Genomic DNA, 26,937 nt, shown 5'->3' on the forward strand with positions numbered 1-26,937 from the left:
ACCTTGCATAGGGAACTCAAGTCTTCAGGGCTAAGAATTTTGAGCTTGCTTACCAAAACTGTTCTTTGACTTGGTGCGAATCCATTTGGATAATAAAGCAATGAGGCTTCAAACTGTTCTGGTGGGATATCTGTACTTTCCTAACACAGACAGCCTGGTTGTTTTAGGAAAAAAAAAAAAACCCACTTACTAGAGGCCTTTCTTGCTTTATTTTATGCTTTAATGCATTAAAAAAGCATTATTTTAACTGCAGATAGTGACTCACGCTAACTCTTAGTCAGCAAGGCTTCCTGACAGTGACAGATAGGGTAGCAGCAGAATCTGCTGACTGTGTGCAGGCAGTGGTTATTAATCATGCTTTGCAGAAGTCTCACACTTCTGGCAGCTTCTTTACTGCAGAATGTAGGGTCAGTTCCTCCATGCACTTGGGAAGACCCTTCTCTCAGATTCTCAAGAATAAGATCCTTGATTCCCCTTGGAAGATGTGATCTTCCCTGTAGCTTAGGGCCAAGTTTCAGTCTGGAATTCTGCTTCTGAGTTCAGATCCAACTCAGTGTTGAAATTACTTGCGCAGCATCACAACCTTGATAGCTGTGTCTTTATTCTTTCCTTGACATAAACCTCTTTAATGCTGTTGGCCATACACCAAATCTTCTGATACTGAGCAGGCTATGTAATCTTCTCTGCTCCGCAGAAGCGTGTGTGTGTGTGTGTGTGTGATTTTTAAATTCCTCTGTCTTTGAATGATTTGTTTACATTGGCAAAGAACTGGCATAGAGACTTCAGCTGTGGGGATACAGGGAAGCTTGGGGGTGCATGAGCTTCTGAACATCCTAAGATTTTTAAAGTAGTCCATGGGAATTATATCTGGGTGGGAGAAGGGGAGATGGCAGTGTGAATAGAGGAGAAAAAATGGTGTGGGGCTGAACACTGAGACTTGCACAACAAAAAAACTTAGAAAGTACAATGCTGAAGAAGTGGTAGAAGTGGCATGAAGGAGAGTAAAGAAGCCTATAGTTGAAAAGTAATACAATAATTGGCAGACCTAGTTCTTTTTATTTTGCTTGTGGGTAGTACCATCTTGCTAACCTTGTTCATGCTTGTTAGCATTTCCTATGCTGTTCTGTATGTGTTGTTTTAAAATAGCCTACGTGAAGAGTTAGATAATGTACAGAAAAAATCTGATTACTGCAAGCAGTAATTCTCATTTCTTTCAGGTCCATATTTAAACCCTTTATTTTTGTTGATGATGTCAAATTAGTACCAAAAGTGCAGTCTCCTTCTTTTGGTGATGATGATCCTGCTAAAAAAATACCTCGATTTCAGGAGAAACCTGATCGCAGGCATGAATTGTATAAGGCACATGAATGGGCTCGATCTGTCCTCGAGAATGATCAGGTAAGACTGTGGGGCCTACAACCTTTTATAATCTTGTAGAGATTTTCTTAAACCTATCTGTGTAAGATTTGATCAAAAAGAAACAAAAGTTTTGAATAGTTTCATGACCTCGATTCTTCTAGTAGCATTTTCCATAAAAACACTTACCAGATCTAATTTACGGAAATAAATGTAGATTACTAACTTCATAATTTACTTTAAGGTCACTCACCGAAAAACAAGGATACAACCTGATAAATGTTTTTGCATACTGTTGGAATCCAAAAAGAGTTCTCTGAATATTCTTAGGATGAACCCACAAGAATTCTGAATAAGGATGCATCATCCTGATGCCTTCTGAGGGGGAAACGATTCCACATAGTTTTTTTCAGTTATCCTGTGAATGTTGCTCTGCTCCATCACTTTCAGAAAGTGAAAAGTCATAAACTGATAAGCTGATTAACTTGTTCATATGTGTGGCAGCAGGAGGAGAGATGGGGAAGCTGCAGGACTTCCCTACAAAGTTCAGCATATTGTTCAATACCCATTGTGCACTGAGTCTTTCTAGCTGGTTATTGGATGCTGGATCCTAGTCCAATGTGGGATATAGAATATATTGCACATTACAGTTTTTATAAGTCTGTTTAGTGTGTGCATTTGCATTACTTTGTGAGAACTTAACAAATTTAAATGCCATACAGGAAGAAGGGACATTTTCCAATGTCATGCACCAAGTACCTGAGAACTGAAAACCTTCTAGCATAAAATTCTTCAGTGGTGAACACTTATGGGTACTTTGTGATTCAAAATCACTTTGTGATTCACTTCACTCATGAGAATAAAGAAAAGCAGGAAGTGGATTATTCCGTCTGCACAGCTTTTCTAACTGATAGATAACTTCAGCTGTCATAGCATAAGTAGTCCAGTAACTGTTCTTTTACAGTTGCAATTACAACTGCAGCAGTAAACTGGATAGCTGGTTATTAAATTCACTATCTTTCCTTGAAAAAGAAGAAAAATGAAGTGAATATGTTGTTAGTCACTAGAATGTTCTAATTCTTACTATGGCAGGATGAGGGCCTGGGTATGCTGACCGTGCACTCTAACGTAAATGTACACAATTCCAAGAGCACTAACTCCAAAACATTTTGTGATGATGGCTTGGCTTGAGGTAATGGCATCACAGAAGTTTTATGGTCCCCTCTGTCCGTTTTTTTGAAAACTATTCAGCTTTTTATTTGAAATACTAAAAACTTTTTGTACTGTACAGCAATGCCTAGGTATATGGGAAGGAGGAAGTAAAACAGAGGGAGAGAACACGCAGGTCAAGCCAGTCATGCTAGTATTAGTATTTCCGGCAATTTGAGCTTTCACAGCACACTTGCTTTCCTGCAGTATCCTTGTGGAGCAGGGTTGACTCTGCATATTTGTGTAGGTCAGAGACTTTCTGAGAGCGTAACACCATTCAGACTTGTCCATTAGTGATCTAGGAAACCATGGTAACCTCTGCTAGCAAGACCTTCATTGAAATACAGTTTTGGCAAGATGTGGTTTTAATTGCCTAGAATAGCTCAATTGAAAAACCTGTTGCCTCTGCAGTAACACTGAGTCAATGTGCAACTGTCTCTCATAGCATTTCTGAGTTTATATATAGAGATGCTGATTCAGGGAAACCTAGTAGGGAATTTCCACAAGGGGCATTTTAGCTGGTAGGCTCTTCTCTATTAAAGCAAAAAGCATTGCAATGTGACACCAAAAGTTGTGTTAGAAAGGGAATTGTAGTTTTAGCTAGGCTTTACGCTCTCACCTAGCCAGTTTTTATAGTATACAGCTTAGCTTAGGTGCCCTGATCTTTCTGCAGAAATGCCAGTATGAAATCCTGGAAAAAAGCTCAGAGCCATCATTTATTCTAAACCTCTTATTTCCGGAATTCAATTTTGAAAGCGGCAAACAAAACAAACAGCACTTCTCCATTAAAACGGTCCCCTAAGAACTTAAGAAGGCTTTAAATAAATTCTGGATAAAACAAAATGATACCTTCTTCAGGAATAGATTTCCTACCCAGAAACACGAAGACAAGTAAGCCAGAATGACACAGAAAGCCTTCCCTGGTGTCTGGAGTTTTACTGCTGTTACATTACACATCATTTCAGATCTAATCATTATCTTTCAGGTAAAGATGGTGATCTGAGGGGTACATGTGTACATGCTATGAGCCGTACAATCCTCAGGGCTTCTAGTCTTGACAAATAGTTCTGTTTGCTGGCTTGCTAGTTTAAGGAGTTGCTTTACTTCCTTCTCATGTGTATAATCCTTATACACTTTTCTGCTCTCCATCTTTCTCTCCTCCTTCCTTCCTGGCTTTAAACATGGGAACTGCTTTGTTACAGCTCTTAATATATAGAGTATCAAGCACTGTTGCTATTAACCTCTGACTGTCCAAAAAACTATTAACAGAAATAGTCTGTATTCAAAGAGGCTTTTATTTTTCCTCTCCTCATCTTTAAAAAGACTTAAAAGGTTCCACCTAATAAAAGTGAATAGTAAGAATGCTTAATGGGCTAGTTTAATGGTTATTTCAGTTTGGTCATCTCCTGCCTTTAGGATAAAGGCCAGAAGCTGATGAGGATTATGTTAGACCTTGAAAAACAAGGCTTGGAAGCGATGGAAGATATCCTTACTCGTACAGAGATTCTGGATGCTGCTGAAGTAGTGGATCTTTTCTATGACTGTGTTGACACAGAACTTAAGTTCTTCAAATGAAGTAAGCAAATATTTTAATTCTTTAGATACTGAGTTTCTGATACCAATAGGTATCAGCGAATGCAAGATGTTGGATCTAATTCTGAGCATCCTCTTCTTCTTTTACACCAAACTAAGGGTGTGTAGGATCAGGTCCAAAGCAACCTTTCTCCCTCAGTGCATCTCACTGGATTGTCCCCAAAGTCCCTTTTCCCTATGTTATATTGCGGGCAGTTTTTTGTTTTCAATTTTACTATTGCTTGGAATCAATTTTAAACCAATGTTATCTCGTTTCAGCCACAGTGGATACTGTTAGCCTTTTCACAGGAAGACTGCAAAGTTCTTCAGGCCTTGAAAGAAAGTCTTCACACTTGTGAATTTGCAGGAAAAAAAACATTTCTAGAGGAAAAAAATGTTCCTTAGTAGCTGTATCTGGTTAACAAATTGCTTTTCTTTGTCCAATCATGTGGTGTTTCTGTTTGTGTGTGTGTGTGTATAGTGAAAGGAGAAAGTCACTGACTGGTCCAATTACTGTGTGCATGCTGGCTAACTTAGTACAGAATGTTTAAATATGTATGTTGGGCAACCAATTAAAGCAAAGATTAACTTCATCAGGATAACTGCCATATCATCCTTGAAAGCAAACTTTTTTTCTCTACTGCTCAGGACTAGGCTTGCAGCAAAGCTAACATGCATTGTATTTTTCCCTTCTTGATAATTCATACAAAGAATGGTAGAGTTGAAAACCCTGTTTTAAAGGGGATTTAAAGGGAAGTAAGTCCTGGTTCTTGAACTTGCTGTACTGGCTTATCTGATTGTAGTGACTCAGCATCTGATGTTATGCATGTAAAAATGACCAGAATTAGGTCCCCGGGGGAGGTTTTGCCTTTACCTGCTCACAACTTGAAGTAGTTTGTGTGTTTGTAACATAGCTGGCTACTGCTGGGTATGGTAGGCAGAGCCAGCCAGGACAGCTAAGGCAACTACATATAACCAATTGACTCTTAAGATACCATTTATATATGACCTACAACTTTTGGAATATTTTTGAGGGCCATAGATGCTGGGCGTCATTCAGCACCTGACTACTGTCTCCATTTGTCTTTGTACTGCTCAACAATTCCTCGTGATCTCAGGGCCGAGCATACATGGCTGAAGAGTACATCAAGTGCCAGTGAGTTAATGATCCAGCTGGTTAAGCTTAGATTGGCTGTCTGTCTTCGCTTCCTTATCTCAAGTGCAGTTCTGCAGCATGTTTCCCTTCCTTGACAGACTGACAGATGAACTTGATTTTTGTGCGTTTTCTTCTTCCGGAAGTGAGATGGGCAAATACTTTAAGAATGAAGCTGAGAAACACTGGGTTCTGTGTCATATTCTTTTTTAATGGGAGGAGGAACAGACAAGAAGTCCATACTTTTAATAGGTAGAAATTAGCATATGGAGTTCAAATCCATTGTTGTTCAGGAATGGGGATAATTACAAACCACAGACTTTTAAGGAGCTAAAAGCTCCTCTAGAAGGCAACATTTCAACTTGAAACTGTGAGAGAGTTGTGAATTAGGGAAATACAGGCACAGTGGTATTGTCACACTGAATTCTCATACTTTTTTAATGAAGTTACTCTGTTCAGAATCATTATTTCAGTATTGCCTTATATGACAATACTGATAATTGAAAATGAAAGTATTGAGCCTGTTCACTTGAAGAAAGTAAACATGAAGTTTTTTTTTTTTCTGATGGCCTGCCTCATTGTCTTCTCACACAAGATACCCCTCTCATGCTCTCTACTGCAGGAACAGCTGTAGAGGGCCAGATCTTTCTTATTAATTTCAGTTTTTATGCCTAGGTATTCTGAAACTGTCGATAAAGGAAAGAGAAAATAGGCAAATAAACACTAAACCTTAACTTCTCTCTTCCTAGCCAGAATAGTGATGGCAAGGAGCACACTCCATTTAGGATGGTTTTGTCCTGGATGAAGTTAGCTGAAAGAGCAGTGTGCTTTCGCTAACAGTCCACAATTAAGTAAATAGATTTCCCATGAAATCCACTTGTGGAATGAAAGGGTGCTTTGAATGAAAATAGTCCTAATCAGAGTTTATTTAACACAGGGCAAGTTGAACTTTAAAGCTGTTGCTTGCTGGGAGCTTAGCACCATGATAGGAGTAGCTGGGTATTTGTGAACAGGAGAGAAGAGGGATAAAATGACTGTCCCAGCCAGAGAACAGAGATTAGGATGCATCACTTCACACTGCTCTTCTGCACAGTTCAGCCTTCCAACCTTTGGAGGTGGGAGGGAGGCAAAATGCAATAGGAGGGTGTTCCAGCTAACAACATCTTATTTGCCTGCTTTTTAAGAGAAGAAGCAAAACAACAACCATCTGCAATCAGCTTGTGGGAATTTGTCCTTTTTGGGAGCTGTTCAATGACAACTAAAATTGATTTTGGCACAGTGATCCAGGCAGTGAGTTTCTAGTAGTATATTGCTTTTGCTTCAGTTGTATAGTGCATTAAAAAATAAACAGTGGGCTACAGCAACATGCTTGAGTGCAATCACTAGTCCTACAACTCTGAGAAAACCAGAGCCACCCTGTGGCCTGAGACTTCCTTGGGTCTTGAGCATGGCTGTGGCTCAGAACAGTGCAAGTGCATTGGATACACAGTGGGACTAACTCCTGCTAGGTTACAGTGTGAGTCCCTGTACGCTCAGGTGCTAGCAGCTTCTGAAGTTGCAATGGATCTTCAGCAGTGGGGATTCAGTGTGTATTCAAATAGCACTTTACTAACATTACATAAGCATTTTTAACATTTGCAAGTGTGCACAGGCTTTCCAGTTTAATATCTAAAAGATGTTCTTTGCTTCTAAAATACCTCTATTCATAATAAAAGTAGGAGTAAAATGTTTTTCTCCTTTAATGTTCAGACCACCTGCCAGAAGATACCTGAATAGCTTTAAAATCCTTATAACAGTAGTTATTACACAGCTGTATACAAATCTGAAATACAGATAAGGACCAGCAATGTCACTTTTAATAGTACTGTAACAAAACATTCTTCAATGCACTATTAAACTTTTGCAGTTGTTCAAGAGAAGCAGTGTATGTGCTGACCCCCTGCTTATTACCATATTTCATGCATATTGATCAAGTAACTATAATACTGGTGGAAGAAAGTACTGGTCAAAGCATCACTACTTTTTTTTTTTTTTTTTTTTTCCTTTTCACATGAAGAACAGCAAGGTATTGTGATGGGCTGGAAAAAGATTAATGACACTTCAGAGTCCTGTGAGTGGAAGAGCTTCAAATGCTTTTTTACCCTTACACCATCACCACATCACAAGCATGCGTATGGGTGCAGGAGTCACAGCATAGCTGAGCTGTTGCAACATCTAAGAAAAAAGCAGAGAGATATAAGGATGCAGTTACCTCTCCCAAATACTGCTGTTCAAAGACATGGCAATGGGGAAGGATCTTTACCTGTCGCCTATGTTTATTACAGCTGCTGCTGAGAGGAATTTAAATTATGTAAATAATATCTTAACCTTAAATAGCCTGACTTACTATCAGGCTCATCCTGACAGAGCAATGCCATTATTCAAGTTGGTGAACCAGTCACACTGAACTACCCAGGAAAACTGTAGGGAGTATTTTGCTGGAAACAGACACCTGATGCCTAGATCTGAACACTGGTGATCCAAAGACCTCACCACCAGCTGCACATTAAAAGTGGAAGCTTGAATCTTGTTCCCTAATAGGCTGTTACTTTCTCAACCAACTCTATTCAAAGGAACAACCACTTTGTGGATTGCTTGTTCCATGTGTTGTTTTGGACAATGCATCCTCATTGCTGCTCAATGTGAGTGAACAATAGTAGCTTCACTTGCTTTTCTAAAATGTAGGTGTTGGGCTTCTCAGACAGGCTCCAAAAGCCTTTTTCTCCTGCTGGGGTAAAGACAACTTGTCACATACATGGTTAATATCCACCTTGCCAGCAGCAAAAGACACATGCCCTTATATACATACTTCAGGGCACCTTCAGATGTGTTTACCATCCTATAAGGCTGTGTGATCAATAGGAGGTAGGCTAAAGAACAGCTGCACCCCAGTATCCTCTCCCTCTTTGTGCTCAGTGAGAAAAGGATTGCGGGCCCATCTGTTGATGAAGGTGCAATTCTGCTGCAACTTGAGGATAGGCAGAATACAAGAAGCGAAGAAATATACAAAGAGACTAAAGGTATCACATTAGTTTCTGATAGTTCATTGAAAAATATCTGAGAAATAACTCTGGAGGGTTTCCAAAATAAAAAAAATGATGATGGAGGGGAGAAAAATGAACTACAGCCATTTAATGCAAAAATTATACTTGAGGTATCATGTCAGCCATGATTAAAATGAGAATCGTTTGAACACCACAAAGAATTTAAAGCTTAGGATGCTTTGCTTAAAAAAATATCCACATATATACAATGAGTTAAAAGCCTGTGCTAACATTCCTGTGGTGCATAGGCTAGTTCAAAAAGCGTCATTTAAATTTCTCTTCCAGTTTATAGAAATGTTAACACTGCAGCACTTGTGATTCAAATATAATCTCTATCATTGTAAAGGGGACCCCCTTCTATTTCATATATTATCTTGATGTTCTCCATTTTTAATTCCAATCCAGAGAGCATCAGAAGACTCTTCTCATCTCACATGTGTTCTTAATGGAGGATTTTTAGAGGGATCTGTAAATAGATAGGACAGGTTTAATCAGAGTAAATAAATACATATTTTGGATACATACTTTGGATGTAGTTCCACAGCAGTTAATCAAGTAAGGAATACTGCATTTATCTCCTCCTGCCCTTGAACTGATATATATTGCTCATGGTCTGTAGCCCTTTAGTAAAAAAGTCTGTGATCAAATCATCTTGCTATACGATCATAAAGGTGCAAGTGGAAGGGCAGGTGGGGGAACCACAGCAGCTGATTTAGACTGACTTAAGCTGCTATGAAAAGCAATGCAAAGTACCTTGACAGGGAAGAACTTAATGAAGAGTTGGTGATAAACAGTTGCTCTAGTAATAGAGAAAATACAGGGTTTTATAAAAAGCAGAATATAGGCCTGATATCTTTAGGCACCTTCAAATGCCAGTTTTCAAAGCTGGAAGTGTGAACTTCTGCTTTTTCCACAGTGACCTGATAATAAGTTTCTAAGCTAAGCACAAACAAAGCAAGGTTCTGTCATTCCCTACTTTCCTGTGGAGGTTCAGGTACTGAGTGCCTTTGTTATTCAGGTGTTTAAACACCATGCTTAGGATTTAAATGAAAACGTGATGAAATATGTGGATCAAATATAAAATTTCTTATCGGTATAAGATATAACCACCTTTCCTTTGTGATTTCACAAGTTTATGAACAGAGAAAACCAACTCACTAGCAGGCTTTTTATATTACATTGTTTTCAACTTCAAGGCACTCTGTAACTTAATGCAAAGAATACAATTAAACTACATGCCAACCCACTTCATTTTATTTTTTTGGCACTAACATTTTAAAATGAAAAACACTTCATTACTGAATCTTTGCTCTTCATTACCACTGTAACAAATCCCAGTCCTCTTTGTATACGTGGTAGCAACCGGTAGCAACCAGTTTTTCATCTTAACATTGGTCTGTGTTCTTTATTTTCACTTCCTGTTTTTAATGCTTTTGGATAAATATCAGACCTCCTCATGTTTACACACTTACCTCTAGCTATCTTGCTGGGATAAATTTTCTGAAATGGTTTGAATTCATCGGGTGGGGGGAAATCTTCCACAGAATGGAAGGTAAATTTAGATTCAAAGTCATCTGGGAAGTTTCAGAGAAGTAAACATAAGTCATTGTTAAACAGTTATTAAAAAAAAGATTGCCACAAGTAATTTCAATTCAAAATGCTGAAGAATTTTCCCCTGCATTTCATAGTGGCTCACTCCATGTAAGCTATCTGGAAGGGTACTTTTGTGAGCCATCCTACTTTTCTGACTTGAATTGCACATGCCATCCTGGTACTAACGGAAGTAAAGCTTCTGGCTACTGTTACAGTTTTCTACACTGATGATATTGTGGTTGATTGATGTATTCTTAGGTGGTTTTAGAGCAATTTAGTTACAAAGAAGAATGAACAGCCAATTCATCAGACCGCTAAGCAGTTCTTAACAGTCTCCATTCTATAGGACTGAAGCTACTAAATGTCCATGAACTGTTTTTAAGACTAGTAATGTAAGCTTTTCACCGTCTTAAAGAAATTTGCAGGTAGTACATTCTCTTCTTGTCTATTGGATGGTTCAAGACATCTGTGCAAAAACCTTTATATTCTCTCGTTGTACAGGGTTGCACAAAATGTTTCCATGCACCTAGTTATGCAACGCTGTTCTTGTCATGAGAACAAGTCGAAAGACTTTTTGGTAGGTCTGAGACACAAGCTTTTGTACTTAAATCATTAAACTAAGACTAAAAGATCTTACTTAGATAATATTACCAATGATATGCATATTTCCATTTCTAAGAGGTGGATAAGGGTCATGAACTGTTGCCCAGGCTGAGACTCCAAACTTGCTTGTAAGTTCAGTTGTTGGTGATCTTGCTGGTGGCTGTGGAGGAGTCATTAGCTTCCCAGCACTAGTTCCTTAAAAAGAGGAAGCAGAGCAGCACATAAAGATCATCATGACTTAACAAAACCAATAGTAAGCTTTGCACAAAAACTGACAGTGTAGAAGGAATGCAGTATTTCATGCAAACTTACCTATGATACCTATTGTAGGGTAACTGCAGTTTGCCAAGCCTGGCCACAGATTTATAGCATCAACTTTTAAACTTAAGTCACCATCTGAGCTGACTCGAGTGTGTTATTTCTAGTTCTGGGAAAAGCCTGACAGTTTGAAATTTGTTTTTGTCCTATTCTGGAGGGGAAGACTATTTTTCAACTTTCACATGAACATATTTCTTTCAGAAAAATCACTAGGCGGTGTCTCTAAAGCAGAATCATTTCATGGCACTCTGGCAGCTACTCAGTGGAACTACCACTATTCTTATGCATTTCACTCAGCAGTTGCAAGGGCCTTCAAAATCTACATCTTCAGTGCAGCCCTAGCACATGAACTGCCGAAGGGCAAGGGAGCCCAAGGCCTCCAAGTTAGCTTCCTCCCAGAGCTGCCTTTCCCCCTAGACAGATAGCCAAGAGAAAGGCAGGCTAATCTGATGGAAACATCCATTAGGAACAGGCATTCTGACAAAATAATAGTTCATTAGGCAATTCCTGAGCGTCATTAATCACTGTCTCTAAGCACCTGATCTCCTGTACTTACATGGTCTTTCCCATTGCTGTCAAAGGGAACCAAAAATTTTTCTCTTGATGTGTGGCTGCTAAGATGCAGGGTACAGAACATACTCTTCAGATGTTCCTTATTAAGTAGCTGTCTGTATTTCTCAAACCCACACAGATCTAGACTCATTTTTTATCTTCATTATACAAGAGAAGTCCAAGAAAGTTCCTCTTAACCATCTGCTCAAAGAAAGACCAGCTAATATCCCCACCTCCCGAGTAATGAGAGAAGCCTTTGGCCCTACCAACTTGATCACAGGAGGCACTGGTCACTGCTCTGATGAAAGGCAGAGGATTGCATCCATGTTTGTCTTTACCTGTCTATGGCCCGGCAGTCCCAGAATGTTGCTTTTGCTGATAAAGCATGTTGCTTCCAAGAAACACAGATTAAACAGTAAGAACAGCTTCAAGTCTAGTGCGTTCATTCCTCCCACGTGATGGACTTCACCCTGCTGCTCCGTGTACTCTTCACCCCCACCCCTGCAGGCTCTCTAGCTGTCACTGCAATTCCCCCCACTAGCCAAAGGCAGATTAAAGCCTCACTCTGAATGCTGCTCTTACCTGCGCCTCGACCTGGTCTCTTCTTCCTGGTCTCCACCACCACCGCTGGCTGAGAGAGGGTGGGGGTGGGAGGAAGAGGGAGCGACTGAATATTAGGCTTATGCAAGTGCGACAGCAAGTGCGGAGACTTGGGGGGCAGTGGAGGGGGCGCATCACCACTGCTTATAGCACTGCTAAAGGCTGGGGAGGGTGGGAAGGAGAGCCTGTTTGTGGACTGGGAACGTGTGGTGGGCAGAGGGGATGGCAGTGGGGGTGGTGTGGGCAGTGGATAATCCCTTATTTCAGGTAGAGAGGAATGAGCAGCAGAGAAGTCAGTCGTCCTGCCTGGAAATCCACAGGGGAGCATAGGGGGCAAGGGAGGAGGTGGCGGGGGTGGGTGTGAAGCGGCTGCTTGAAACTTTGCAGGTTTGTCAGCCTGAGGAGAAGGGAGTGGTGGCAGAGGAGTGGAGCCGGGCGCTATCCCCTTGGAAGGCCTTTCCACCGGAGGGGGAAGAGGTGGCGGAGGAGGGAAAGTGAGGGAAGGTTTGCTGGCAGCAGGAGGCGGTGGAGGAGGGGCAGGCAGGTTGGGCCGGGCCGGGCCGGGCCGCGAAGTGCTGGGCGGCTCTGGCAGGGCAGCTGCCTTCGGACCATCGGGCAGATGCACAGGGTTACTGCCCGCCTTTGCCGTGCTGTTTGGTGGGGCTGCAGTCTTGGGAGGCGCTGCTCGGACCCCAGGAAGCTGTCCAAACCTCCCAGCTGAAAAACAGGTATTACACATCACAAAATGGCATCAGGATTTCATCTCGAGTCATCAGACAAAACAGCGCAAAAAAGCAAACTCTTCATCTTTGTCTGCCCAGTGTCTCCCCACACTAAGTCTGCTCTCAAAACAGCATGTGCCCAACAGGCACGCTGGGCTCAGGAGGCAATGTGGCACTGGGAACTGCGGAGCCGCTTCTGTGCTTAGCTGTACAACAGCCTGCAGAGAGACCTTGCTCCTGTCACAGTTCCTCAGTTACCCTCGAGTAAAAGTAACATGAAACATTTTAAGGAGAAGGTGCTTTTCTCTGTAGCAGCCCATCTCTCACTAGTACGGCCAGCTGAACATGGAGGAATGGTCTGCTTGGAGGACACAAGAAACCCAATGAAAAGGCCTCTAAGAATACAAGTAGATTGACACACATCAACATAGATACTTGCATCCTTAAAATTAAGCACTTGCTTAAAGTTAAAATCACACAAAAATTACACAAATATGAATTATCTCAGTCCCATGGATAAAAGCCCAGTTTTTAAAAGTACCAAGGCACTAAAATAGTGCCTAAAATGCTTTCAAGAAGGCATAGGTTCAAATATTATTTCCTTTTAAACAGCAAACACACAAAGACTCTTGACTTACATATTGTACTTGCCTATATAAATGTCAAGGATTTTTCAGAAAACAAGATGTCAGAAAGGTAATTCATTCTATATTCACATATAGTCCTAGTATGCTCCTAGTTTAAGAACAACCCAAAGTAACCACTGCAGATGGAGCTATTTGAGCAAGCCCAATCACAAGCAAGGCTGAGCATCTCGGGCTTGTCTTCCAGAAAAGGAACACAAGGTAGAGCCAAGCTCTGCCTTTCCCTACAAATACCTACTATGCTCCGTGCTGCCTGAATTGGTACCAACTGCCTAACAGTGCCTGAGATCATCGCTGGGACTCGAAGAGTCCACCCCTCATGATGCTGGCACTCCTTGATGTGAAAGGAGCAGTAGGTCTCCAACACATGCCTTAGTTTTGTGCTTGTCAAGTGCCAGCTCCCTTATTTTTCAGATCAATAAATTACCTTGCTGGATCACAACTGTACTTATAAAATCCAGAGGGGAGGAATCTTCAGTGTGAATCTTTGAAGCAGCACACAAATGTGTAACCCCATAGAAATACACACTAACGACTGGAAGGAAATGAGACTTACTTTTTGTGTTGAAGCTGGTAAGCTCAGATTTCAACACTCTATTTGAGGCACAATTAAAAGTTTACATTAAACTAATATAGAAAGTCTCCATTAAAACTATATAAAGTCTACTAAATTTCTTTCTTATCTAGAATACAGATAGCTTATTATTTACATTTTAAGAAAGAAGGCACTTGAGATTTAGAAAGATGATTTCCAACTACATTATTAATTCAGCCTATTATGGTCACAAGATGAATCAAGGGTTAAAAAAAAAAAAAAAGAAACACTTAACTAAAGCTATTGCAAAAGTACTTTTATTCCAAACCCTAGCTCTCTCCAGCTATTCTTTTTTTTTTTTTTTTTTCCCCACACACAGAAGCAGCCCTTACCTGGCATGTCCCTCTGGCCTGCTGGTCTGAGAACAGGAAAGCCACCAGCAAATAAGCCTCCCAGAGGCTGCTGAGAACCACCTTTGTTAATGGCTGAATTAACTCCATCTCTGTTAGTTCCTTTGGGTTCTATTGTAAAAAGAAAATATATCAGAAAGCCATTTCATCCTTGCTCTGAGAGTACTATGACTTAGCATGTAACAATATAGCATTAACAAACATTGCCAAGACCAGACTTTTTCCTCTTCAAACTGACTCAGCAAGAAAGTTAATTGTTGCTGCAACGAACTACCATTACTTTGACCAACGTCTTGGAGCACAGCACCCTCTGGTGATTTCTAATCCCACATCAGTGATAACACCAGCAAGAAGTTGTGTTAGACTACATTTGAAAATGGTCATCTCTCAGGTGTTTATGCAATTTCAAAAGGCAGCAGGCAGTGACAAAATACACAAATTATAAAAAAATGCCACTGTTTTTGTTAGAGAATCTCCCTCACTGATTGCAAAGCAATGGAATGCCTTGTCCTCAATGGAGATTGATAGGAAGAGGTTAAGTAAAACATTTGTCAAGAAGGGTTTAGTTGATCAAACTTGTCAAAATCCTTCGAACCCTATCTTTCTGTCATTAGGTCAGCTCACCTAAGCTCTGTTCATTTGTGGATCAGATGCATATTACCACATATGTTCTTTCCCCTCTACCCACTATCCTCAAGATACTTCCTTTAGCATTATCACACTAGGGAAAAAAAAAAAAATCTACCATTAGCAAGGTGCCTGGAAAATGGTTTGGGTGAGAACAAACACTAAAAAAAAGACTCAAGCAACCTCTATAATTTGTTAAAAGTTAATTTTCTCCCTACTTTTAAATGATGGGTAATTTGATAAAACATGTATTCCTAACTAAGAGAGACCTACATCAAGATAAACATTCTTGTTTTAAAGGAATTAAACTTATGCTTCTAGAATTTGGCATCTTTTATTCTTTGTATCTAGTAAAGAACAACTCTTCTGCCTGAGCCGACAGTTCTCGGTTTAAACATTTATTTCATTGAAAAATGCTCATGGGTTTCATCATTCATGGACTTTTTTGAACAAGGAATGCTGGTTAAGGTGATATATCATTATAGACTTATTCTGAATTGTTAATAGTCTTTTTTTTAATCTCAGAATGGGATATAAGATTAGAAAATTCAACTCTCCCTCTGTACTTCCTAAAGTATTATGAAGATGCTGACCTTTGACGAACTGCCCTTCATGTTGAAAATAGCCCAGCCGACCTCCACAACCAAGACTTCAGCAAAGCTCACCCAGAGACCCTTCCCAGAGCTACACGCTTACTTTCAATCTGTGGTGCACTTCGGTCATTGATTTGAGTCACTTTTCTTAAGCGAGTCCCTTGCTGGATATCAGCTAACAGCGCACTTCGTGCTTTTTGGTCTTCCTTTCGCAGTTTTGGTAGTTCTGAACTTGTCTGTTGAAGATAAGAGCATGAGACAGCAGGCACAAATGAAAATAAATGCTGAGAAAGGACACATAAATGAACCTGGGATAGAAAATTTGAAATAAACCATCCCTGGCAGCTGTCATTTTAAAACCTTCAGATCCAGTCAACAAGAGCAGCTTCAGCTGTGTAAGAGGCAGGAAACCTGAAAGTTTAAAAATAACACCAATCTACTACTAGTTGTGTTAGCGTTATTTAAAAGAAATTAGGAGACAGGCTTAAATGAAATCTGATCTATTGCTTGGCCAGCTCTGCTTTTTGAACAACTAGGTCTCTCCCCTACAACTCTAGCTCTGCTTGCCTCTCTCTTTAGTTCTTTCCATTCTATTTATGCTGCTTTATGACAAAGATTTTATACGCCACCTTAGAACAAAAATCTTTCTGTTTTACCCATTTGTTCTTATGGAAAAAAACCCTGCTAACTACATACTGCATTTATATTTGAATGTTATCATTACTGTCTCACCGTTTTTGGGACTTAGACAATTTTAAGTAGACTGTTTTAGAGCAGTACGATTGTATTGTAATAGCTTTCCTAGCCTAGCTAAGGCCCATAAATGGAAAGGCAGGTTTAAAGATCTGTAAAAAATCAAAATATATGTTTATTCTTTAGTATTCTCTTATTTTATTGGGTTTCTTATTATAAAAAAATCAGAAGTATTTTCTGCTTTCAAAAGTTTTGCTTATCTTGAAGCACATAAAACCCAGCAAAGCTGTTATTTCCAAACCTATCTTGTGGCTAACAGAATGGTTTAACAACAGCCAGAGAATCTTGACATCACAGGTGCAAGATGTTGCACGTTTCCATATCTACAGCAAATTCTTATAGGTTACCTAGTTGTCCTTAAAAGGACAAATGGCAGAAATGTTTCTATAAGCCTTAATTTTAGCATCATAGTCATAATAAAGTAAAGCACAACAATACTATCATACTTTAAAGCAACAAAAAAAAAGTTGGTAACAGCATTCTGAAAGCAAAGCAGAAGCTTGAAAATACTTACCAGCTGCTGAATTAATAAAATGTCTAACCTGCTAATCTTAGAAGAAAAATTATACTGTTATGATGTTGCTTGTGGTTATTTTTGTACTAGGTTAGAAAAAAACACAAAAAAAACCAAAAAAACCAAAATCGATTTGCACAGATCCACTAGATGGCACTCCAGATTGTTACTAATGCCAGCTGCATTCCTGACACCTGATGTAAAAACTCTGAATTATAATCTTGTGACTGATACTGTAACCATGTTATTTAAGAAAATAATAGAAAAAATACACTGTTATATCATTTCCTAATTTCTGAAGCAGCGCTATCTGCCTTTGTGCTTTACAGACAGCAAATATGAATTCCCGTTATGACAGCTCTGAAATGCTGCATGGTATAAGCCACTTTAGACTAAGTACAAGCCAGAAACTACTTTCATTCACATTTTCTTTAAGTTCACAATACTTACTGTGAAAAATGGAAATACCATAACAGGAGCAAGGGTAATTTTCCTTCTCATAAAAGCCTTTTACCAGGATCTAGAACCTCACGTCTATTCCCATGCATGAGTTTGCCGTAGCCTGGCAATCAGGATCTAGAGGGATCTGATCAAGACCTATGTTTAAAATTAGATGTGGCAGCTGTGTTTTTGTTTCCGGGTTCAAGTGTCTGTATATTATGCCAGCTGTCCACTCCGTCTCCCCAGGCTATTTTTCTGAGCAGGTAGGATATCGAAATATAAAAATTCTTAATATGCAAATAGCTTTTAGACTAAAGTACACCACTTGTGGCAGCTCATATTGGCAAGTGACCTTTGACTTGATATCAGTCTAACAGGAGGAAGATATTAATTTGTTCATGATTTTTAACATAAAAAAGAGGAAATACTGTATTCTGCAAGCCCAGAATGCAGTGAAATAAGTAGTCATCATCTTAAGACGGATCCCCTTACTTCAAGTACAACCCCATCCCATGCCCCAGCTGTTTCTTCTTCCTCCTACTGTATGTAAGAGATACAATCCATCGTGCCCAGCCTGGTGGACTCAGGTGATTGATTAGCTGCTGAGTAGCTTGATACGGATTCTCTTTTTCCATTACGAAGTCAGGATGGTCTGGGGTGTAATGTTGCCTGGTTGCACAGGAGTCAGAGCTCCTACGGATTTCTTGTTTGCTGCCTGCGCTTTCCAGGCCTGTGCCAATTCACACCAAGAATCCTTTCCCCAGTGAAGTATCCCACTGGCTCATGTTGGTGTCCTGCCTTTGCAAATTCACACCTTTACCATACTGCTTTGTGATACACAGTCAGAAAGGAACTCTCCTTCCTCTGATTAGGATTCACACTCACATTATGCTTGCAGTCCGTCGCACAAGAACAGATAATAACCAGCTGTGCATCAAGAAAAAAATTAAAGAGAGGAACTCCTATGGGGGCTAAGTCTTCAGTCCTAATCATATGAAATAGATGCATTTAAGAAGGAAGACAGATATATTTTGAGTCACAGAGGAAACACAGCTGTAAGACAAAGAATGTCATTCTTGGAGAACTTCCCTCCCCCTCCCATCAATAAAGCAGTGGCATTTATTTACAGGAAAAGAAACACCTCAGTCTTTCACTGAAAGTCAAAAGGGAAGCAGAGAAGAATGTGAAGATCATTTGTTTTACCAGATGCCAGAGCTGCCTAAGGTAACACACAGTGAAATTAAATTCCATACTTTATTCCATACATACTGGTTACATGAATTGGAAAGGGAACAGTGGGTTCACTTTTCCTAAGTAACCATTACATTATTCTGCTACTATTTCAAACATAAAGAATGGCATATTTAATATATACTTTGAAATGGAATGGAACAAATCACACATATAAACAGGCTGAACATATGAGAAACACTTGCTTTTCCATATCACCTATTTCATATTTTTGTCTTCAGTGTCCTAAAATCACACTCTCAGCTATGCCATTCAGTAAAGTATAGGCTCAATGTTTTGGTTACATGACAGATCTCCAAAGCACTTGTCAATGTGAAAATACCATCAAATTACAAAATTTAGAGTGATACTCCAGAATGTCAACCATCAATGACCCGGAAATAAACATTTCAAAATTTGCAGGTGATAATGAAAACTGGCAGGATAATGGATAATGAGAGATCAGAATTGCTGCAACCTGAGGCCGCTTAAAACACAAAAACAAACAAACCAAAACACATTCCCTCAACACTGGAGAGAGAAAAAAAGAAAAAAAAAGATACGTAGATGATACACTTGCCAAACACTAAGCTAAAAATTACCAGATGAAAAATTCAGGCCATACCTCTGAAATGAAAGCCTGTATCCAGACTGCCACAAGTCTCAATCTATCAGTGGGCTCTAGCAATGGGAGGAGGCAAGCAAGTCAGCCTGACCTTCTAGCACTGGGCTACAGCATACTTCTCGGACATATACTATCTTTACAGAAAAACAATCAGAGCAAAATTGGAATAACAATTTCAGTTCTGGTGTCCAGATCTGAAAAATTATGTCGATAAAATGAAGGTGCACAAAAGAGAGCCAAAGCGAGATTCAGAAAACTGGAGCCAACAGCTCAGATTTGAGATGCTCAATCTGATCAGTCAGCCCTGAAGAAGACCGAGGGCTGACCTGCCTGTAGAATATACAAGCCTTTACAGGGACATGGTAAGTACTAAGAGTCTGTTAACTAAGCAGAAAGACATTTTGTAAATTAATGTAAAACGCAGCCAGGCAAGTTCCAATTAGAAAGCACGTAAATAAGCAGCAAAGGTGATTATGCCTTGGAGCAAACACTGAGGACAGCAAGAGATTACCTATTTCTTGATTTTCAGATGAAGGCTGGATCCTTTCTGGAAGAGGGGCTTTCTGTAAAGCACACAACTCTGTTTACATGATGTATACAGACCACACAAGGCTTAGGCCCCAACTAATCTCATTCTTAATACCCTAAACTGGGCTACATCTGGCAGAAATTCAGAGCTGAGAGGCTTTGTAGAAGAAAATTGAGTAAAGTCCATGACAGTGAGCTCTATTTCTGGGGACATTACTGCCGTGATATTTGCATAACCTTGGGAAAGTCACTTTATATCTTGCAAAATGGATACGAGCACTACCTACTCTCTGGACTACTCTGATACTTAAAATATTTAAGAAGTACACATGCTCAGATTCTAAAATGATGTGAGTGCAAAAGGCAACATGCATTTAAAAAAGTCCATGGCAATACTAATTATAGGGAAGAACTACATTATCATTCAGATTTTAAAGAACAGCCCCGTGTACAGAAAAGGGGACATCCTCCATACTCCATGTAGGTAGTTCAGGTCACAATGGATGCCTAAATAGTCCCATAAATGGGATGGATATGTCTACTCTGATTTTTAAATAAGTTCTTTATTCAATTTGCTGGGTAATTCAGGGTAGTGTAGATTTTCATAAACATGACAGTTGCAGCAAAAACTGTACACCCAGCCTTCTGGAGAATCCCGTATCTAGGCAGTCATGGACCTTTGTTTCAGAATAAACTCATCAGCCGATGGGAAAAGAGGATCCAGCACTCTATCACTATAACAGGAGCCATAAATAACATAAAATAAGACATGATTCCATCCAAAGACACTCTATATATTCTCTTTTACTTGATCACTTTATACTCCTAATGTGTAATAAATTATATCGTTGTGGATACCTTTTCCTGGTCACTTTTTATAGTTAATAATGTAAGTAGAGCTGTGTAGAAAATTTACTTATTTATTTGAACTAGTTAGTTAATTTGAAATAGTTAAAAAAAAAAAGAAGAAGAAGAGGAAGTCAAAATATATTTGGCTTATTCCCAACAATATCTATTTGGTCAGATGTATAATGACAGAATTAAAAATAAATCAATCATTTAATTTGACAAGCAGTGTTGTATTATGGGCATGCATGAAAACCAATGGAAACAAAAGATTCACTGCATACAATTAATGAACTTGCCAGAAGGTGCGTAAAATCAATACAAGGATAGGTGCGTCCCTAGTTCAACTTCCTCCTTTACAAGAGGGAATTTAAACCAAAACAGTATGAGATAAGCTGGGGAGAGCTGTCTTCTGCTGGCAGTTTCATTTACTTCTGTGCAGCTGGTGTCAATTCTCCTTCCTTTCTCCCACCCCTAATTTTTCCCCCTAGAGAAAAGAGGAATTTGATGCAGAGATCAAGCACAGATACCAGCATATCCAGTGAACATTTTTCTAGAAGAGTTTAAGGGCACTCTGAAAAACCCTTGCTCCCTGCTCCCCCCCCCCCCCCCGCTTTTTTTTGGTGCCATTCTCAGCAAACCTGCACAGACATGGGCTGAGGGGGAGAATCTTCACCAACGCAGCCTGCAGCACCTCAGTTTTTATTCTTTTCTAGCAGGTAAGAAAGGGGAAGGAAGTTAGAGCAAGATAATGAAAGACCAGCAGAAAGGCCTAGGACTGGGGGTGTTTGATCACTGCGACAGACATTCATGGAAAGGGGCTTCCTAGACCAGCACTGGCCTTCCCTGGCATCCAACCAGACCCAACTCACAGACCAAACTTAACCTAAGCAATGCAACAACAACTTTGAGGGGAATCAATGAAATCTCTACTCCTAAAAGAAAAAGTAAGTCTACAAACACAGCAATGGATAACTAATACCAGTGTATAAAACAACAGGCACGATGAAAAGAGCAATAGCTGGGTAGGCAATGCAGTCAGTGCCATGACAGTGACAAGTCTGTCTGAGAAAATGGTGCCCAAACGGTGAGCAACAACTGAAACTCCAGGAACCTGCATGGCACAAAGGAAGAGTTTCAACAATTAGAATAGGACACAAACCCAAATATTTTTCCTGTATTAACAACGACTGGAATCCTGGTGTAGACAAATACGGTCTGTTCAGGGAAGAGGACAATAAAGGTAAAGCTAGCTGTAACACTGTATATGCAGCACATCAGAGATGGCTGAGAACAAGTATCAAGAGGAAAACACAACTTTTGGGGGGTTGGTAAATCATGCTGAGGAAGGATGATCAGTGTTGTCACTGCCCATATGGCACAGCAAGCTTCTCTTAGCAGGAGAGGCGGTGACTGGGTCCTCATTCAGCCATACAGCTACTGCTCCCTTGGAGGAAGGGCAGGCACAGGACAGGGGCTCACAACAGTCTTAAACTGCAGTGATATTCGACTGAGGGACCACTGTACAGGAAAGGTGCAACAACATGCTAAAATACCCTTCTGGGAACGCTAATGAGGAAAGAGAGTTGACCAGGAACAAGGGAGACCTGTTAATGAGCAACTTACTCCATAACTTCCTTCCACTGAACCACAAGCTGCATGTTCCATAAGGAGATGCCTGTAAGTATCAGCACTGATGTATTTAAATGAATTCAACTTTTAAAAGACTGTGTCCTTTTAGAAAACAAAACTTACAGAAAAAATATCGACAGTAAGATGCCAAAACATTAAAACAAACTACAATATCATAATTTTAATTCAAAGAATGAGGTTGTTTAAGAACAAGGTAGAAGATCGAAGATGACCAGAAGTCTCAGTGTAAGCCCAGCCAGTTTGTCTCCATGATATAGCATAGGATTACAGAAGTCACTTACGGTTTAGTAGTCCAACATGAAACCTGAAACACTGGAGGAACTTGTTTTCAAGATCAGTCCACTATCACTAGATTACAATTATGCTAGGAATTCATCATTCTAAACTTGCAGCAGAAGCAGTTTGCCCAGCAGGCAAGAGCATTGTTTTTACAGAGAACTCTCAAACTGGCAGCTTGAGTGTCTCCTGGGAATATCCTGAGAAATGCAATTGCAACAAAAACAAGAGTTTATTAAAAAAATAAAATAAACCTAGTTTCCAGCAAGCAAAAACCAGAAGCAAAATAGAGAAAAACATTAAGTCATCCTTCTTGTATTTGCTTTAAATTATGTATCAGGTGTGGTTTCACTCATGCACTGTCAAAAATAAAATAAAATAATCAAAGCAAAAACCCCTTCCAGCTTAAGGAAAAATCCAACAAATCTCAACAACCAAAGCCTATTACTTCCTGAGGAAGAAAAATATTTTAAACTCTTTGCTTATAAAGAAGTTTGCAAGACATGGTATGGGTGAGTTCCAGTTCATCTATTCACAATAGAGCCCTCACTTCTGATTTAAAGCTTTTCAATGATGGGAAACCTCACCGCTGTGCAAGACTCCACCTGCACATCAATCACAAGATCAGAGCTGCTTCTTGTATTTCTGCTCCGTAGCATAGTAGGAGACTAATTAATTCTTGGCACTTGGTGGACCTGGGTAAACACTGCAATCTGGCAGCCTTCTAGAAAAGCTTCTGGCAGCCTTCTAGAAAAGCTGAGCTTCAAACACTCCCCATGCAAGGCCACTACCCAGCCAACGAAGGGACCTGCCAAATCGCTTCCTGGCAGCTAATAAGCGCATTGTTTCAGGAGAATGAGAGCACCAGCGTTTCATGATTTCATCTACACTCAGCTAAATTATTAGCTATGATCTCAGCGTTTGTTGCACAAAGCTCCATAATCTGAATCTACCAGGTTTAAAAGGTCAGCGAGCAATGTGTGTACTTAGATAGGCTGTGTCCACGCTCAGCTCCTTCATCAAACGCTACCAAGGGAAGTGCTGGGCGAACGTCGTTACAGATCCATTCCTTGCATTTCTGCCACTGCCTAATCTTGACGTTGGCAGGTCTAAATCACGAGGTGTCTTAATGGTAGTAGATATCAGTGCCTTTTCTGCACTAGCGTTCTACCTGTTTGGAAAGTATCAGGAGAGGCAATGGCAAGGAACAAAAGATAAAAAAAACAGCATAGCAGGAATTATTCTCTTCTACAGCTTTATTCCAGTGTCCATTTAATCACCACCAGCAATGAACATTACTGCACCCAAAAAAAACCCTCCTCACTTTATGTTAGCATCACTCGATCAATGTAAAATCTTGCATATTTAAAGGTTGGCTCAGTCCTGCTACAATCACAATAGCCGGCTTACTAACAGAGTGTACTAAAAATTTTCCAGTGTGGGTTGCTAAATTTTTGCATCTATACACAAAAATGCAACAGAATCAATATGATGATTATACCTGCTGAGCTATTTAGCTTTTCAGTGCGTATTTAACTTCCTGACACCCACGTTCTAAACACAAGTTTTGGCAGTTCTTTCATTTTAAAAAAAAAGAAAATTAAATATGCAGTAACATAAGCCACCAAAATGGAGGCAATGTAAAATCTAGGCTATTGTAAAGCATTCCTCAGCAATTCAGAAAGATCACAAGCCAGGTAACAGCACCCTGGGACTGACTTCAAAAATCATTTTGAATTTCATCTTCTGGTTTCTTAATTTTTGGAATCCAAATTCTCACATTTTCCTCTGCATCTTTAAAAAAAAAAAAAAGCTGAAATTCTTATATAAACAAGAAAACCTCAGGTTCTGGGATTATGATGAAAATGTCAAACAGAGCAAGACTCAAAGTACTGCAGTGGGAGGTGGCGACACTACCTCTGCTTATTCTCTCTTTACTGCAGCAGGGTCCCTGGCATGACAAGAGCTATTACGAGTAGTGAAAACAAAATATTCAACAACTTGGGACTACCTATGTACATCACAATTTAATCTAGCTCTGTTCTAAGAATAGCATGTCTTCCACCCTAACCAGTAAGGTTGTAACCTGTGTAGCAGTTACATATAGTTCTGCAATGCCTTTTAGCATCAGTGCAAAGTTATGGTCAGGTTAACACAGAAACTAAAATTTCTTGCAGTGTCACATTCCAGCCATGTAGAGACGATTAACTCAAGCATTGCTGTAATTCTGAGTTTTGTTTTAATTAAAAGGCTGCAAGTGCAATATTAACTGACAAAAGGTGTTCAACATGTAGCCACTGCATATACTACAGAAGGGCTAGTGGTATTTCGGGGCAATGATGCCTTGTGGGAAGGAAGGCAACCCAACCTACCAGCCAGCTCTCTGCAGCTACACTTCTTCTAGCGTCTGTGCTTTATCATTTACAGCTAGCTATGGTACCTCTGTGAACACACCGCAATTCCCATACTTTTATCCATTAAACATAGAAAAGTGATACATGAACCATGCAGATGAACAAGTAGACAGCCAGAATAAGAAAAATAAATTTGAATGCTTTCTATTCCATTCAGACATCAAATACAACACAGGCCATTATGAGAAAAACTGTGAAACAGAACTCACTGCCTAAATACATTAAAAGTAGTGACTTAAGGGATTCCAGGTAAGTAAAGCACTTAGGAGGATTAGCACATGCAAATACATGCAGTACATGCCCTTGTACCTGTCCAACTAAAATACACTCAGCAATGCCACCCTAGTACTTGTGTCTTCTTTATGCTATTTCTTCCCCACCTTTCACAGCTCATACATATCCTTTTGTATCTGTGGTTACAAATGCAGAAGGCTGCAGCAGCAATGCTTCAAGATGCCATAACTGTGCAAGCCCACTCTTCCACTATCTGAAAATAAAGTCAATAAACCACATAAGACTCATTTTTTCTGCCTAACTGCTCCTCACTTTTTCATGAAAACAGAATGACGTGAGATGTCATACATTATTAAAACTCTATAAATCCATTTCCTTTATTTTGCCTGAAATAAAACATTCTCACGAATTTCAAATATGCCTTGTCCAGCACTTTGCACAGTCTGTCCGGTGGCCCATCACCAAAATAATTACCAAGCCTGCACTCTCTCTCGCTCTGGTATGTTTCCACCAAGCAGCAATAAATATTATGATTTAATATCTCCTGAATGAGAAACTTCATGACAAAGTATTAAATATCATCTTACTCACAGCTCGTATAAACTTTTAATATACACATTCCTAAATATTTTGGAATTGGCACTATGCACTGTTGTGTTAAGCTTTCAGTGTTATGCTTGTACATCGAGCGGTCTGAATGAAAACTGGAGAAAAGACCTTTGTTTTTACAATAAATAATTAGCAAGTGTGCACACACATTTAGGTATACACATACATATATACACACATTCTTTTTCTGATTATATTTGGTAGGACCAAATCAAATTAACATAAATCATCATTCTCTTCTGCCAGGCTATTTTACATACATCATTATTTCTCTTTCCAAACAACAGTAACACTAAATATGATAGGAGCAAAAACAACTCCCACACAACTTCAGATAAGCATGGTAGTTCTCTGAATGTCTTGGAAAGGATGGGGGAGACAGCACAACAAAATTCATACTCTGATAACTCCATGAAGGAGAAGAAAAAAAAATCTCCTCAAGGAAAATCATCAGTTGATGTTTTCCTTAACATTGGAAAGCCTATCTCTTTTTAAATTATGCATTTATCAGTGTTATACAATGAGGAATTATTCCTCTGAGTTTGTATTGTATGTATTAAAAAAAAAAAAACAAAATCAGTAAACACTGACATATATTCATCTACAACAGAAATTTCCTTTTTATTATTTTTTTTTTTTTAAGTAAGAACACAGTAAACCATTAGGATTAACCTATGGGCTAGTTTAGCGTTCCGCATTATTTCAAGTTTCGCATTTCGCCCACTGAAGTATACACAGTCCTTTCTTGTCCAGCTCTCCTACGTTTTAGTATGCCAACAAGGCAAACCAACTCCTGGTGCTACTCTACTGGCTTTAATCATTTGATTCATTGTATGTTTTGGGGTTAATTTCTATCCTAAGAGTTTTTTAACAATAACAACTCTAAGGAGAATAGAAATATTTTCTTAAATCCCACAAACATATGAATCATTAAACAAACATCTTTGAATAAGACACAACCCAGCAGGCCTGCTACACATACACACTTCCTCCAATATTAACATTTAAATATGTGATGACTGAACATAACATTAGGAATTCATTCCTATAGACGAAGGCAGCATAGCAGTAGGCAGCATTCACTGCACTTAAAAAGCGAACATGATTTATCAAAGCAAAATTCTCTCTTGTTCCTCTCTTGGGAACTTTACCAGAGAAACTTTCTAATCAGTCTTAGTAGTGTTATCTGCTTCTGGAAATATGACAACCAAAACTAACTGGAATGTCTCGTGCATCAGACTAAA

General features: G+C 39.5%; 2 protein-coding genes across 14 annotated transcripts in view; one reads left to right on the forward strand and one right to left on the reverse strand.

Moving 5' to 3' along the window:
• The window catches only part of SCRN1 (secernin 1), a 37,735-nt gene extending 33,005 nt beyond the window's left edge, over positions 1-4,730 (forward strand). For all 3 annotated transcript variants that reach the window (XM_064506253.1, XM_064506254.1, XM_064506255.1), the window contains 3 exons: positions 1,218-1,398; positions 3,982-4,141; positions 4,417-4,730. In XM_064506253.1, coding sequence (XP_064362323.1) covers positions 1,218-1,398; positions 3,982-4,140 — 340 coding nt within the window. In that variant the 3' untranslated portion in view covers position 4,141; positions 4,417-4,730. The remainder of the gene's footprint in view (positions 1-1,217; positions 1,399-3,981; positions 4,142-4,416) is intronic.
• A 750-nt stretch (positions 4,731-5,480) lies between these two features.
• WIPF3 (WAS/WASL interacting protein family member 3) overlaps positions 5,481-26,937 on the reverse strand; it is a 40,996-nt gene continuing 19,539 nt past the window's right edge. For 10 of the 11 annotated variants that reach the window (XM_026103833.2, XM_026103827.2, XM_064506256.1 and 7 more), the window contains 5 exons: positions 15,674-15,806; positions 14,333-14,461; positions 12,022-12,756; positions 10,618-10,764; positions 5,481-9,947 (listed from right to left, as the gene is read on the reverse strand). In XM_026103833.2, the coding sequence (XP_025959618.2) occupies positions 9,754-9,947; positions 10,618-10,764; positions 12,022-12,756; positions 14,333-14,461; positions 15,674-15,806 (1,338 nt within the window). In that variant the 3' untranslated portion in view covers positions 5,481-9,753. The remainder of the gene's footprint in view (positions 9,948-10,617; positions 10,765-12,021; positions 12,757-14,332; positions 14,462-15,673; positions 15,807-26,937) is intronic. The other variant, XM_026103836.2, reaches the window with a different exon arrangement.

This window comes from Dromaius novaehollandiae, chromosome 2 (genome assembly GCF_036370855.1).
Source record: "Dromaius novaehollandiae isolate bDroNov1 chromosome 2, bDroNov1.hap1, whole genome shotgun sequence".
NCBI classification, from domain to species: Eukaryota; Metazoa; Chordata; class Aves; order Casuariiformes; family Dromaiidae; genus Dromaius; species Dromaius novaehollandiae.